Below are 14,252 nucleotides of genomic sequence, written 5' to 3' on the forward strand. Positions count from 1 at the left end.
CCCTCTTTCTCTTTCCCCCTCCCCCTTCTCCATCCTCTCCCCCCTCCCCCCACCCCCGACACCCCCTTTTCCCTACCCGGCGGCGCGCCTTTCTCCCAGGGGCTGGGCAGGACCCTTCCCCGCTCGGCGTGCACGGTGGGAGCCTGCCGGCCCGCCCGGCCAATTCCCTCCCACCGGACCCCCGAGCCGGGCCGAACAGGGCCATGGACCAGGGCCGCTGTTTGCCCTTCGGTCCCTCCCCGGGCCCCAGGTCCTACCTCGCCGGACCCAAGCCCACCCCTCCCCCGCAGCCCCCCGCCCCCCGGTCCGCCCGCTCCCCGGCCTGCCGCCCCTCCGCCCTGGACAAGCCCCCGGCCCGGTTCCCGCAGGACCCCGGCTCGGCCCTCCCGGCCCTCCCGGTCCGGCGCTACTTCGACAGCCCCGCGGAAGGTAACTCCGGGGTCGGGAGGGCGGGGATGAAGGGGGCATGAGGGATCCACGGCCCACCCCTCAACTTTCCTCCTGTCTCTAGGGTCTCCCGCCACCTGGTCAACCCGAGCTGCCGGCGGGGGCTGGAGAACAGGACCGGGGGGCCGGGGGGGTGGGACAGAGAGGGGCAGGGATCCGCCGTCTGGCCCAGTAGAGAGTCCACGGGGTTCGAGGGTGGCCTGATCCTCCAGGACCGGACCTGGGCCAGAGCCCAGAGGTGCGGAGAATAGGCCAGAGGCGGGCAGCAGCCCCGGGCTAACGTCTTGTTAGCCCACTCCCCTCTTGTTCCGGGGACCCCCGCGCGCTCGAACACCCCACTCCCCCCAAACCCTGGCCGCCAGGACTGGTCACGGTCCCTTCAATCCCAGTCCCCTCTCCCGGCTGGCCCGGGCCCAAACCCACCCGCTAGGAAGATCCCCAGATATCAGCCCCCGCCGCCTGGCCGGAGCCCCGCGCCTGGAAAAGGCCGCCGGACCCTTTCCTTCCCCTCTGGCTGTGCGCCTTCTGCTCCCCGACGCTGGAAAGCCGGGGATCGGGTCTCCCGGGTCCTTGGGGCTGAAAGGGACCCCAAGACGGAGCGCTTAATACAGTGCTCTGCACGTAGTAAAAGCTCAATAAATACGACTGAATGAATGAATGAATGAGTACTGGCCGCCAGCTGGTCGGGGTCCCCCGGGGACCGGGCTCGGAAGGGTCCCCTCGCTCGGCAGAAGCTCCGGGCACAGGGGAAAGCTGGGCGCGGGTGCCGGCCTGGATAGAGCCCGGGCCTGGGAGTCAGAAGGTCATGGGTTCTAGTCCCGGATCTGCCACTTGTCTGCTGTGTGATCTTGGGCAAGTCACTTCACTTCTCTGGGCCTCAGTTCCCTCCTCTGTAAAATGGGGATTAAGACCGTGAGTCCTATGTGGGACAGGAACTGTGTCCAACCCAATTACGTTGTATCAGCCCCAGCGCTTAGAACAGTGCCTGGCACAGAGTAAGCGCTTAACAAATACCATAATAATAATAATTATTATTATTATTATGTCATCTCGGGCTGGACGCGTTAATGGGAAGCGGACTCCCGGACTCCAGAGAAAACGTCGGTGCCGGCGCAACAGGTATCACGTCCAACAGCAGCCCCCCGAAGCCACCTGGACGCTTAGCAAGGGTGTCTTCCCTCTCCTGGAGCCTCTCTCCTCCTTCCCTCCCTCTTCTCCCCACGTTCGTTCTTCTCTCGTTCCTTCCCTGCCCCTCTCTCCCCTCGCCACTTCCCTCTCTCCCGAAGCCCCGGGCTTGGGAGACCCGAGACCGGCTTTCCCATCGTCGGAGGGCGAGGGGTCTCCCGGAGAGGGAAGCGGGAAGCGGCAAGGCCCTGTGATTTACGAGGGATCCCGGGAGAGCCAACGGGAGAAGAGCGAGGATCCCAGGGAAAGGGGAAGGGGAGTGCGACGGAGATATCAAAGGAGAAGGAGAGAGACAGAGAGGCAGAGAATCGAAAGAAAGAATAGCGAACCAACGGAGCGAACGAAAGAAAGTACAAGAGAAGGCAAATGCCGAAGAAGAAAGGACGAAAACGAGAATGGAAAACGAAAGGCAACGAATGAAAAAAGAGGGGGGAGAAATGGAAGAAATCGAAAGAAAGAAGCTACTGGAACGGGAGAAAGCGCGAAGGAGGGAAAGGAAACTTTAGTTCTTATATAGACAACGAAAGAACGAAAAGAGATCGGCGGAGGAGGAAAAGAGGAAGAGCGAAGAAACGAGGGAAGCGGAGAGAACGAAAAAAAGGCAAGGGACGAGGAGTGAAAGACCCATCGGGAACTCAGGAACCGGCGAGGGGAGACCTTGGGAGGCCGAAGCGCCGGGCTTCGCCGGAAACAGCCCGCGGGACCCAGGCTTCCGCGCCGCCCAGCCGGGGCTCGAGGCCCAGTGCTCTGGCCCGGGGGGTCCGGGTTCAGAGGTCTGGGGGTCCGGAATAGGAGGCGGTAGCCCGGGGGTCCGAGTTCGGAGGGGGATAGAGCCATCGGTCCTTCCAACCAGACGTAGGGAGGCGGCGAGCGATGGAGAGAGATGGCCTTTTCCCGCTTCTGGCGACCCGGCTGGTTCGCCCCGGACTCCGAAACTTTCCGGCCAGCTCAGACCTGGGCAGCTGCGCCCCAGCTGGGGCCGGCCGGTCTCCGCTAATTGCACCAACCCCTGGCCCCCTGGATCCTGGCGCCCCGGCCGCCCGGCCCTCCGTCCTCCAGCTCGCCCTCCGACTGCCCCTTTCCTTTGTGAAAGTGTCCTCCCCCTCTTTTTCCTCCTCCTTCTCCTCTCCTGCCCGCCGCCTCTCCGTCCTTCTTTTATGTGTCTTCCTTTTCCCGCTCCACTCCTTTCCTCTCCGCAAAATTACATTTCCCGAAGATCGGTTTTATCCCGTTACTTCAGCCAAGCGGAATCGCAGGGAAACGCTTCGGGAGAATTATCCCCCGTAACCGCGCATTAACTACCGCCGTCCTAACTAAAGTCGTCCGTCAACTTTACTTCCTCAGGTCAGTCTGGCCTCCACAGATGAATTTTGCTCAGAATATTGGCGCCGTTTTAGTTCACATTTTGAAAAATAAAGAAGAAAACATTCCTGGTTATAGGACAGGTATCAACTACTTGTGATTTTCGTTGGACCGACGGAGCTCGATGCGAGGGCTCCGGGAGAGTGAGGAGGCTGGGCGTGCCTGGGTTCTGCCTGGTCGCCCGCCCGCCGCGATCGTCCTGGGTCCGGGGTTCCTTCGGACTCCCGGGGGGCGCGACTGGCGCGGGAGAGGGGCGCGGAGACGAAGACTTAGAGACAGAACTGGGGATCGAAAACAGGCCAGGCCGGACGGGCAACCCGGGACGGAGTTCTGGGCCACGCTTTGATCTCTGATCTTTGATCTCGGACGCGTCGATGTTTAGTGGAGCCGATTGTCGGCGCCTTGAAGGGGGTGTCCTTTGCAACCCGGGGCGCCCCTTACCCTGGCCCCCCGCCCCCAACTCCTTCCTCCTCTCCTCAAGACCTGGAGTCTGAAGCCCTCTCTCCCTCCAGGGCCGGGACCAGCCTCGGACCGGCCGCCGCTGGACGTGGGCCGGCCCGGCCTGCTGGGAAGGGAGGGAAGAGGAGAGGAAGGGGAGGAAGGGAAAGCAGCCCCCCACCCGACTTCCCCGGCCCCCCGCCCAGGCCGGACACCCGTTCGGTTCGGAGAGGCAGGGAGATGGAGCCGAGCCGAGCCTGAAGAGGGAAACGTGGGCTTCCCAAACCCCCATTCCGACCCCGACCCCGACCCCGACCCCGACCCCGCTCCGCTTCTTTCTGCCCTGCCGCCCGGCCCGGAACCAGCCCCGGACAATCGTCAGTCCGCAGCCCGCTTTCCGTCCAGCTCCCGGGGCCGAAGGACGGTCGGTGAGCCAATTCGGCCGGGCTCGGGCTCGGGGTTGGGGACGGCGCTCCGTTCCTGCCTTTCCTTCCGAGACCCCCTTCTCTCTTCCCTCTTTCCCCGTCGCCAGCCCCCCTCACCTCCGACCCTTCCCGGCGGCCCGGACTGGGTGGCTCGGACTGGGGTAGAGCTCTGGGGTTGGCACAAGAAGCTGGGGGCCTTTGCACTGGTGGGGAAATGGAGGCACCAAGAAAGGGGACGTGAGAGAGGGAAAGGTGCAGGCCAAATAAGGAGCTGGGGCTGATCCAATAGAGAACCCCATGCTTCTTGGTATCTCACAAGGAATCACATTTTTCCCCTAGGCCAAGTCCCCGAATCCCACTGCAGGAATCTCATCCACACTGCCAGCCTCTTTCCAGTGTTAAGACCCCCTTTTCACTCTTATTATTAATAATAATAATAATGGTTTATGTTAAGTATTTACTATGTGCCAAGCACTGTTCTAAGCCCTGGGGCAGTTTCAAGGTAATTGGGTTGTCCCACGTGAGGCTCACAGTCTTTATCCCCATTTTATAGATGAGGTAACTGTGGCACAGAGATGTGGCTTGCCCAAGGGCACACAGCAGACAAGTGGCGGAGCGGGAATTAGAAACCACGTCCTTTGACTCCCAAGCCCAAGGTCTTGCCACTAAGCCTCAGGCACTAACACTTGGCAGTCTGTTCGAAGAGGTCCTTTCTTCATTTCTTTTTCATTCTTTCCCTTCTCTAATTTTCCCAATCCTCTTCGGCACCCGCCCCCCCCCCCCGCCCCGCCCAACTCCCATGACCCTGCCCTGAGGGCCTTTTCTCCAGATGCCAGGCTGGAAATCTGGGCATCAAATCATGGGGCACCACAAGTCTCTCGGTCCGAGCGTGCACTGGACCTGGAGCCCCCTCAGGAACCCACAGGGAGTCCCTGAGTGTGAGCCACTTCCTTCCCTTCCCTGGGAGAGTTCTGGGGTCGGGGCTGGACTGCAGCACCTCTCCCCTCCCTCCCAGCACCCCCTCCCCACCCCACAAACACCCCGGGTCTGGAGTCTGGGGAGAGCCAAGCTGGATTTCTCAGTTGAAGATTTGAGGGCTGTCAGGGAGTCAGGAGGAGGAGCCCCTGAACAGGCAGATGGGGGCCAAAAGATGGGGATCTTTCCCCAAGATAAGATGAGAGAGCTACACGTGGTCAGAAGGCCGAGTCCAGGACATTTCAAGGCCAAAGGTCAAGGTTCTGGGGGAAGGACTAACTGGCCCAGCAAGACTGTGGGGTTTGACAAGGACACTGATGGATTGTTCTCCTCCACAGCTTCGGGGAAGTGAACAAGAGGAGATGAAGCAGTAGATTCTGTGAAGGCACATCTCCTCCAGAGGCCTTCCCTGATTAAGCCTTCATCTCCTCTTCTCCCATTCCCTTATGCGCCACCCTTGCCTTTGGATTGCACCCTTTATTCACCTCTCCTTCAGCCCCGTAGCCTTTATGTACCTATCCGTAATTCATTTATTTTAATTAATGTCTGTCTCCCCATCTAGATTGTAAACTCGTGGTGGGCAGGGAACATGTCTACCATCTTTGTTATACTGCACTCTCCCAAGCAGTTAGGACAGTGCTCTGCACACAGTAAGCGCTCAGTAAATATGATCGATTGAGGGAGTCTGCTTACCTCGGATGGGCATGAAAGACTGAAACAGGCTACCAAGCAAGGCTGTGAAGTGTCCATCTTTGATCTGGAGGGTTTAGGGGTTAGACCAAAGGGGCCTGCTGAAGTCCCCTCTCTGGGAGTCTTTGGTTGCAGCTCCTTAACTCACCTACCAATCAACCAATCGTTTAATCAATGGTATTAATTGAGCATTTACTTTGTGCAGAGTGCTTGGACTACATCACAGTACAGAAGATTAGGAATAGACCATCCCTGCTCTCAAGGAGCTTAGATTCTACAGTGTGCAGAGCATGGTACTAAGCACCCGGGATAGTCCAATATAGTTTGTAGACATAATTTCTGCCCTCAAGGAGCTTACAGTTTAAGTGGGGAGAGGGACATTAAGATAAATTACAGGTAAGGGAAGCAACCCGGTGCCAAGATGTGTTGGGACAGGGTTAGGAGGGAATATTTAAGGATTTGGGGGTGGGGCTAAGTGCCCTGGAGAGGCAGTAAGGAATGAAAGTAGTGTGGGGGTGGAGAGAGCTTAGCCCAGGAAGACATCCTGGAGGAAGCTCATCCAGGCTGCCTGCAGGTACCAGTGAGGAAAGAGGAATGTATCCCATCTAATCTTTCTCCCCTTCCTGCCCCAGATTGTGGCACTTCCACCCAGCCAGCCCAAGAGTGGACTAGCAGATGCCCTGCTGGTGGCCTGGGCTTGTGAATCAATCACTTCATCAATCAATAGTATTAAGTGCTTGGAGGAATTCCGTAGAGTTAGAAGGCACAACCCTGAACTCAAGGAGCTGACATTCCAGCAGAAGCAGTGGATCATTCATTCATTCAATCATATTAAGTGAGCACTTACTGTGTGCAGAACTCTGTACTAAGCGCTTGGGAGAGTACAACAGTAAACAGACATATTCCCTGAGCACTCGGACGGCTACTGACTACCCTAACTCTCTGCTTCCCAACACCTCAGTGCCCTTCCCCGTCTCCTGGCTCCCGCCTCTGGGCACCATTTCCCACTGCCTGCCTGGGCTCTCCGGGCACCGCTGCCCACCCAATCCCCAGGCCCTGGTATGTGGCATCTTTGTGCCTGCCGAAAATCTGGTCCGGGCTCCCACTGGGTGACTAAAAACGTGCTTGGGAAGTTTCTCCCCGTGAGGCTGCCCCTTGCCCAGTGGGTGGGGAAGATGTTGATTGGGGAGGGCAGAGCTGGGAACTTCAATCGCAGCTCTGCCAGCCCGACCCCACCCGGTGGCCCCCAGCTGGGAGGCCCCGGCCCCAAAATTCCGAGAAAGCTCCCGTGCCGCCCTTCTCCCCTCCTCCTCCGGCCCCGCTGAAGAGGGTGTGGAGCCAGCTCCAGGGGGAGGAGTAGCAGTGAGGCTGGGAGAATCCACCCTGCATTCCTGCTGTAGGCCCCAGCAGAGAGTTTCAGGGGGAACAGCCAGGGGCAGCTCGTGTTTGGGGGTGGGGGTGGGGGAGGCGGTGACCTATTTCTTGTCATTCCTGGTTTGTGGTTGAACCCCACCAGGATGGTCTCAGAGGGTTTGTACGTCAGAGGGCACGGCTGGGCTGCCCAGAACGCTTCCCAGGTTGCTTTGCAGGTTCATTCATTCATTCAATTGTACTTACTGACCATTTACTGCGCGCAGGGCACTGTACTAAGCGCTTGGGAGAATACAATCTACTTTAGAGCTTTTAAAAACCTTTCAACCAAAACACATCAAGTCAGTGTGGTTATCCCTCAAGAGGAGGTTGAACCACCCTCTCGGGCATCTTTCAAGCACAACCGTGCCTACTGAAACGACCCCCTCCTGCCCGTCTCAGGAGAGGGAAAGCCGCTTCTGGATTCTCCTTGTTCTGTGGCCGGAGATAGTGGGGGCCTGTTCCTTCCTGGATGAAGAGAGGAGGGGGAGACAGGGAGAAACCTCTCCTCTTCTCCCTGTTGTCATCTCTATGGCCCTCAACCTCTCCATCGCACACAGTCTTCCCTCCTAAGGTCCCAGTAAATAATAATAAAGTATCTTTTCAGTGCTTACTATGTACCAGCCACCGTGCTAAGTGCTGGAATAGATGCGATGTAATTGGACCAGATGCATTCCCACGTCCCACATGGGACTCACAGTCCAAGGGCCACTGCAGCCCCTAAAATCCCAGAATCCCTGCTAGCTCCAGCAAGAGATTTGGAGTCTCTAGGAGACAAGATGAGGTGGACACTCTCTGGTTTCTAGTTTTCTCTGCCTCCGTTAAGGTTGCCTCCCTCTCTGTGTGGGTCCTCTGTGCAGGTCTCTCTGGATCTGTGTATGTCTCTGACTCTTTCCTCCCCTCCCACCTCATCAGATGTTGACTTGAGGGTCTGGGCAGAAGTTTCCCCAAGATCCTCCTGGGTTGTCTGGGGGAATACGAGGGGAAGGGGGTGGAGGTGGAGAGATCTCAAACCCTGAAGAGAAGGGTCAAGAGGGGCTAGCCCTGCTTCTTCAACCGTTGGGCGAGGGGAGGCTGGAGCTCAGCCACCTCGCTTAATATACTCACCCTTGGGGTGTGAGGGACAACTGGCCTCCTGCTGTGGAGCCAAGAGAGATACCCATAGAGCACTTCCCCGAAGTGTAGCCCCCCTCCGCCCCCATCTCCTCCGATTCCCGCCCCAAGCCCCATTTGCTCCCGGCCGGACCGCAGAGTCCGCAGGTCCCCGGGGCCTCTCTCTGCCGAAGCTCTGTCATGTCGGTGCCCATAGGGGGTGGTGGCCTGCAGTAGGGGGGGAGGGGGAGGTGGGGCCTGAGGCTCCAGGATGGGTTTTCCCTCCCCTCGATTCCTCCCACAAAACCCCAGGTTGGATTCCACCCCTCCCTCTTGTGTTTCCACCCCAGCCGCCGTCGACGACGAAGAGAAGGTCTCCAAAGCCTCCGGCTTCCTCCCGCTGCCCCTGGGCTGCTGCGACCCCCTGGACGAGCAGCCCGAACTGCTGGCCTCCCCGGCCCCCCGCCTGCCTCCCGGCCTCCCAGACCCCATGGAGCTGTCCAAGAGCAAGAGCAAGAAGCGCCGGAACCGCACCACCTTCAGCACCTTCCAGCTGGAGGAGCTGGAGAAAGTCTTCCAGAAGACCCACTACCCCGACGTCTATGCCCGGGAACAGCTGGCCCTCCGCACCGACCTCACCGAGGCCCGGGTCCAGGTGAGGGGGTGCCTTGATCCGGACTGGGGTGGGGACCAGATTCCCGGTGGCTGTCCGGGGGAGGGCCCCTCTTGGGTTGGATTGAGACGGCTAGAGCGGAAGGAATGGGAGTGGGCTGTTGTCAGGGAAGTCTGGGTCTCTTCCACTCGGCTCAGCTCCAGCCAGCCCTCCTCTGGGAAATGCCATCGACCTCCCAGGCTCCCTGCTCCATTCTGGTCTAAGATTCTGGTTCCTCCTTGGTCCTCTAGTCCCTAAGCAGGATATTCTGGAGGGGAGGATGGGAGGTGAGGGGCCCACACACCCCACCAGAAGAGCCACCGGCAGCAGAGTCAACTCCAACCCCATCACCCACCTCTCTCCCCCGACCCTGAGCGAGGAGGTGAGGATCCCACCAACGGAAACCATCTTGGAGGCCACTGAGGGAGCTCTGCAATCCGACAGGAGATGAGGAGCAAGTGGGGAGAGGGTGGTAGGGAGCAGCAGCTCATCTGATAGGGCACTCCTCCCTTTCCCGCCTGTCCTGCCCACGGGGAGCTAGGGGTCCTAGGCCGGCGAGGTCCCTGGAGGTGGGGAGGGGGGTGGTCTCAGACAGGGTTCCCACCAGTGCCGGCGCCATCCTTGCCTCCGGAGGAGACAGAGGAATCACATGTGGTTTGGAACTGGAGATCAGGCTGGGGAGGGAGGAGCCGGGGTGGGGAATGTAGGAGGGAGAGAGACCATCCAGTCCGTGGCTCCCGGGGATTCAAATGCACATCTGTTCCACAATAAACAGGACTGACACTGGCTCCGTTTGGGCCATTAAACTGGCCGAAGATGGACCATGGTTCGCTGGGGGCTTCCCCAGGAGGAGATCCAGGTGCCCAGAGCGGGCAGGACTAGAGCACAGCGGTTGCCCAGCTAGGACAATGGTCTCTGCCCAGACCTCTCCCCATCCCAACCTTCCCTTCATTCATTCATTCAATCGTATTTATTGAGCGCTTACTGTGCGCAGAGCACTGTATTAAGCGCTTGGAAAGTCCAATTCACGAACAAATAGAGACAACCCCTACCCAACAACGGTATTACAGACAATGTCACCGCTGGCAGGAGCCCAGAGGGGCAGAGACCTATGAGGGGCAGAAATCTGGTGGGGGGGGGGAGGGGGCCCAGGGCATGGCAGAGGATACCTGGGAGATACTGAGGCCTGGGAAGCGCAGAGGCCTGGGAGGAGTTGGGCAGAAGAAAAATGGGGAAGAGAGAGAGCAGCCGAGAGATGAAGGGGAAGAGGCTGAGGCTCAGGGTCTCTGGGGAACCAAGATGAGGACACCGACGGTCCCATGGACAGTGGGATTCCCCTCTCAGGGCAGATTTCTTCTGGTGGGGACTCGGGATTGGGCAGGGATCTGCCTCTGGCCAAAGTCCTGCCCCTCTCCTCTCCCCCCACCCCCCCGACCATGCCCCCCACCGCCCCCTCTGGAGCCCAACACGTAGGAGAGCAGCGCCCTCTGCTGTTTCTTAGGGGAAGGTCCTGGCAGAGATAATGATGTATTTGTTAAGCGCTTACTATGTGCCAAGCACTGTTCTAAGCGCAGGGGGAGATACAAGGTAATCAGGTTGTCCCCCGTGGGGCTCACAGTCCTAATCCCCATTTTACAGATGAGGTAACTGAGGCATAGAGAAGTGAAGTGACGTGCCCAAGGTCACACAGCAAGGGGCCCTAAGGGGTAGTTCTGGTTGCCCAGCCCCAACTAGAAATACCACTTAGGGCCCCATGGCCCAATCTCTGACTCCCAAGCCCGTGCTCTTTCCACTAAGCCACGCTGCCTCTCTGAGATGAAAATGATGAGGGAACCCATGGCCCACAGGAATTGGGCTGGGAAAGGGGCTATACTTTTCCAGTAGCACAGTTTGGGGGGATTCTGGGATAATTACTGGGACTGCCTGGAGGTGGGGAGGGGAAGAGGAGGAGGGAGAGGGAATGTGGAGTTCCCCGGCCCGTGGTCTCTGAACGCCCTTGGGTTTCCCTGCCCTGGATGGTTCTAGCCAAGCTCCTAAACTCTCCAGGGTCGGATGATCAGTTGGCCGGATGGCCGGTTGGCCTCGGCCAGGGAAGCTCTTTCTGCCTCCAGAAAATCCTGAACTGGAGAGGCTCCACTGAAGAGCAGGTTCTCTAGGCTCATTTTAGATTCTAAGACTTGGGAACACACGCATAGACACACACCCACACCCACCCACATATCCACACACATATATGGGTGTAGCCACAGATGCACAATCACACACACATGTGGATTCATGCACATCCAAGCACACATATACATGCACACACAGGCACACGCATCCTTGCACATAAATGGGTGAACACAGACATGCACATTCAGGCACATATATGGATGTGCCTGCCCATCCAAGCTCAGAGACACGTGGAATCTCTCAGTGGATGGAATCCCTCAGTGGATGGAATCCCCACCCCGTGAGGGACTCTAGACTGTAAGCTGATTGTAGGCAAGGAATGTGTCTGTTTATTGTTATACTGTACTCTCCCAAAAATTTAGTACAGTGCTCTGCACACGGTAAGTGCTCAATAAATATGACCGAATGAAAGACTCGTGATCTGGCCCCTGACCCCGAACTCCCATCTCCCGCCCACCTCTGCTGTGTCCGGCACTGAACCTGGTCCCCCTGGAGGCCCCATTACCTCCAAGCCACCTCCCCCAGACCCAACCGGGCCCCATCCCTCCCCCGACAGGTCTGGTTCCAGAACCGCAGAGCCAAGTGGCGGAAGCGGGAGCGTTATGGGAAGATCCAGGAGGCGAGAAATCCCTTCCCTACCTCCTACGACATCTCTGTGCTGCCCAGGACGGATAGTTATCCTCAGGTGAGAGATTGGGGCTCTGGAGTCCAGAGGAGGGGGTCAGGGATGCTTGGGGTTCCCTGCCTCTGACCTTCCTCACCTTCTGCTGCCAATCCCACCCCCTGCCACCCTCCCTGCTCACCCCCAACCAGAAATATCGCTTAGGGCCCCATGGTGGAAGTCTTGGTGGAAGTGGCGTTGGTGGGGGACAGGTGGGAGTTAGGGGTAGGGGAGAGGAAGCAGAAGGAAGGGAGACCAGCCAGCTTGGGACTGAAAACACGCTGGCTGGTGGTGTGGAGAGAGAAGGAGGCTCCACACTTCCTGGCTTGCCACCCCAACTTTGCCAGTGGCAGCAGGCACCTTGGAGGCCCTTGAGGAGTCTGGTGGGGGGAGGAGAGGGCAGGGCCGTGGTACATGCCGGACCCAGTGGAGTATTCTCACCATTCCCACCCACTGTACCCCCGGCACCTTCGCTCCTCTCCAGACCCTGAAATAGAACCAGTTTGCCCGGGGGCGGAGGGGGGAAGGAGGGGGTGGAGGGGTGGAGGCAGATGTAAAGAGTTTCTGGGTCCCATGGTTCTAAGGATCTCACAGGAACACTGGAATTCCTTGAGCTTCCTTCCCACCCAAAACCAAATCCGCTCCAAACCCAAATGCCTGGGGGCTCCCAGAACTGCTCAGAGCAGATTCTTGAAACTGTTATCCTCCAAAGGATCTGGGGTTCCAGTGGAGTTTCAGGATGGGAGGGGGGCTGATGCTGCGAGGGAGCAAGACCCAGAGGGAGAAGAGTTGCCAGCGGAACGACCAAGCAGGGGGGCAAGGAGCATGGGTCCTGGGGAGGCTGGAGGTGCTGGAAGCTATGAAGGAGTTTTGACTTGACGTGAGGGGTCTCTGGAAGCAGCCACCACTGTTTCTCTCAGGGCATTCCCTGAAACCCTTCTGGGCCTTCTGGAACCATCCCCCCATATTTTCCCCATGGGGGCTGGAGGGGTAGCCAGAAAGGGCGCTGAGCAGTGGGCTCTGGGCTCAGCCCTAGGTCGCCCCTAATTAACCCTGTGTCTCTTTCGTTTCAGCTGCAGAACAATCTGTGGTCCAGTCCAGGGTCTGGGAGCCCCGGGGGGCCAGGAGGCCCTGGCCTCATGCCCCATGATGGGGTCCCTTCCCCCTGCATGTCCCCATACTCGCATACCCACGGGAATATGGCTGGCTTCGTGGGGGTCCCGGCTTCCCCAGGCCCCCACCCCGGGATCAACGGTCTCTATTCACTCCATGGCTTCCCTCCTGCTCTGGGGGGCCACGGCTTTGAGCCCGCCCCTGAGGGGGAGTACAAGCCTCCCGGTCTGGTCACGCTGCGCATGAAGCCTAAGGAGCCCCCCAGCCTGCTCAATTGGACCACGTGATGGGGTGGTCTGGGTACCACACATACTGAACTGACTGCCCGCCTGCTGCCCCATCTAGTGCCCCTCCCACCACTCTCTCTGCCTTCTGCTCCCCCGGGCACTGTGCCAGAGGCACGGGGAGACTCTGAGGTTTTGGTGTGGAGGAGGTCCTCTCTACCCTCCCAGGGAATTTTGAACCAAGCCCACTCAGCCTTTCTCCTGCCGCCTTCGACAGCTTCGCTGGAGCCTGAGCGTGGCCGGGCTCCAGGCTGAGCTCCAGGTGGGGATCTCTATGCCAAGCTCCAGGAGGGGCTCCAGGTGAGCTGGAGGACTCCAGGCCAACCTCCAGGTTGGACTCCAGGGAGGGCTGGGGCCCTGTGCACACCTGGAAAAGAGGGAGGAGAAGAGGGAAGTGATAAAGCAGCGGGAGGTTGGGAGAGCACAGTACCCCTTCGGTGAGCTCTGTGGGTTCCTCACAGTTTGTAGAAAATGGGCAAAAGCAAGGCAAAGAGGGGACTTGGTCATCGGGGTAAGGTGGGATGTGGAGGAGAGGTCTGGCCCGGTTTGGTCAATAGGCCTGTGACCGGCTCCTGGAGGGCATCTCATTAGGAGACGGCCAGGCCAGGAAGGTGGGTGCCAGATCCAGCAGGAAGGGGTGGTGGGGGGACTCCGGTCTGATCCAGAAAATGGAGAACGTGCGTGGGTAGGAGAGACGGCTCTCTTCGTCTCTTCCGGAAGAGAAGACACTCTGGAACTCTGAATGGCCCCAAAGTGCCCTCCCACTCCTCTTCCGCCCCATTCCTCTGCAAGCTGTTTCACTCTTTCCCCCTGAGGGACCCAAATTCTGAAGAAAATCACAGACTAGGGCAATTTTCCCTCAACCACCAGCATCCCCCGGCCCTGACCCTTCCACTGCCTTCCCAGGTCTCAGCCACTACGGGCCTCCCCTGTGCCCTCGGCGGTGTCCTCAGCTGTGCTAACCCCCATCCTGCCACCCCTTTCCCTCCCCAAGGCACAGGAGGAGTAGGAAGGGGTGTCCAGCACCAACCAGGGCTTCGGCAATGAAAAGCACCCCCACACCGCGATCCCTCTGCCCACCCTCGACCCACCTCTCCGCCCCTTTTTGGGCCCGGGTGGGCTTGCCGAACCCAATAAACTTTGCACCCATGATGGTTTAAGCAACCTCCTTTTGTACAAATACATCTGCAAATATTTTGTCATTCATATTGAACAATAAAGGGTTTTTGTACGAAGTGATTTCTGGCTCTTCCAGCCTATTCACAATGGAGCCTTCAAATGTTTCACATCTGGGGAGGTGACGGGGGCCGGGCAGCCACGCCCAGGGGAACCCACCAGGCAGG

General features: G+C 58.8%; 1 protein-coding gene across 1 annotated transcript; it reads left to right on the top strand.

Annotated features, from left to right (window-relative positions):
* The first annotated feature begins 203 nt into the window (after window positions 1-203).
* Window positions 204-12,946, top strand: ALX3 (ALX homeobox 3). Its single transcript, XM_029069671.1, has 5 exons — window positions 204-429; window positions 2,952-3,077; window positions 8,375-8,679; window positions 11,408-11,536; window positions 12,586-12,946. The coding sequence occupies exons 1-5, from the start codon at window positions 204-206 to the stop codon at window positions 12,910-12,912; spliced, it is 1,113 nt and encodes a 370-aa protein (XP_028925504.1). The 3' UTR covers window positions 12,913-12,946.
* The last annotated feature ends 1,306 nt before the right edge of the window (window positions 12,947-14,252 follow it).

Source organism: Ornithorhynchus anatinus, chromosome 7, assembly GCF_004115215.2.
Source record: "Ornithorhynchus anatinus isolate Pmale09 chromosome 7, mOrnAna1.pri.v4, whole genome shotgun sequence".
Taxonomy (NCBI): Eukaryota; Metazoa; Chordata; class Mammalia; order Monotremata; family Ornithorhynchidae; genus Ornithorhynchus; species Ornithorhynchus anatinus.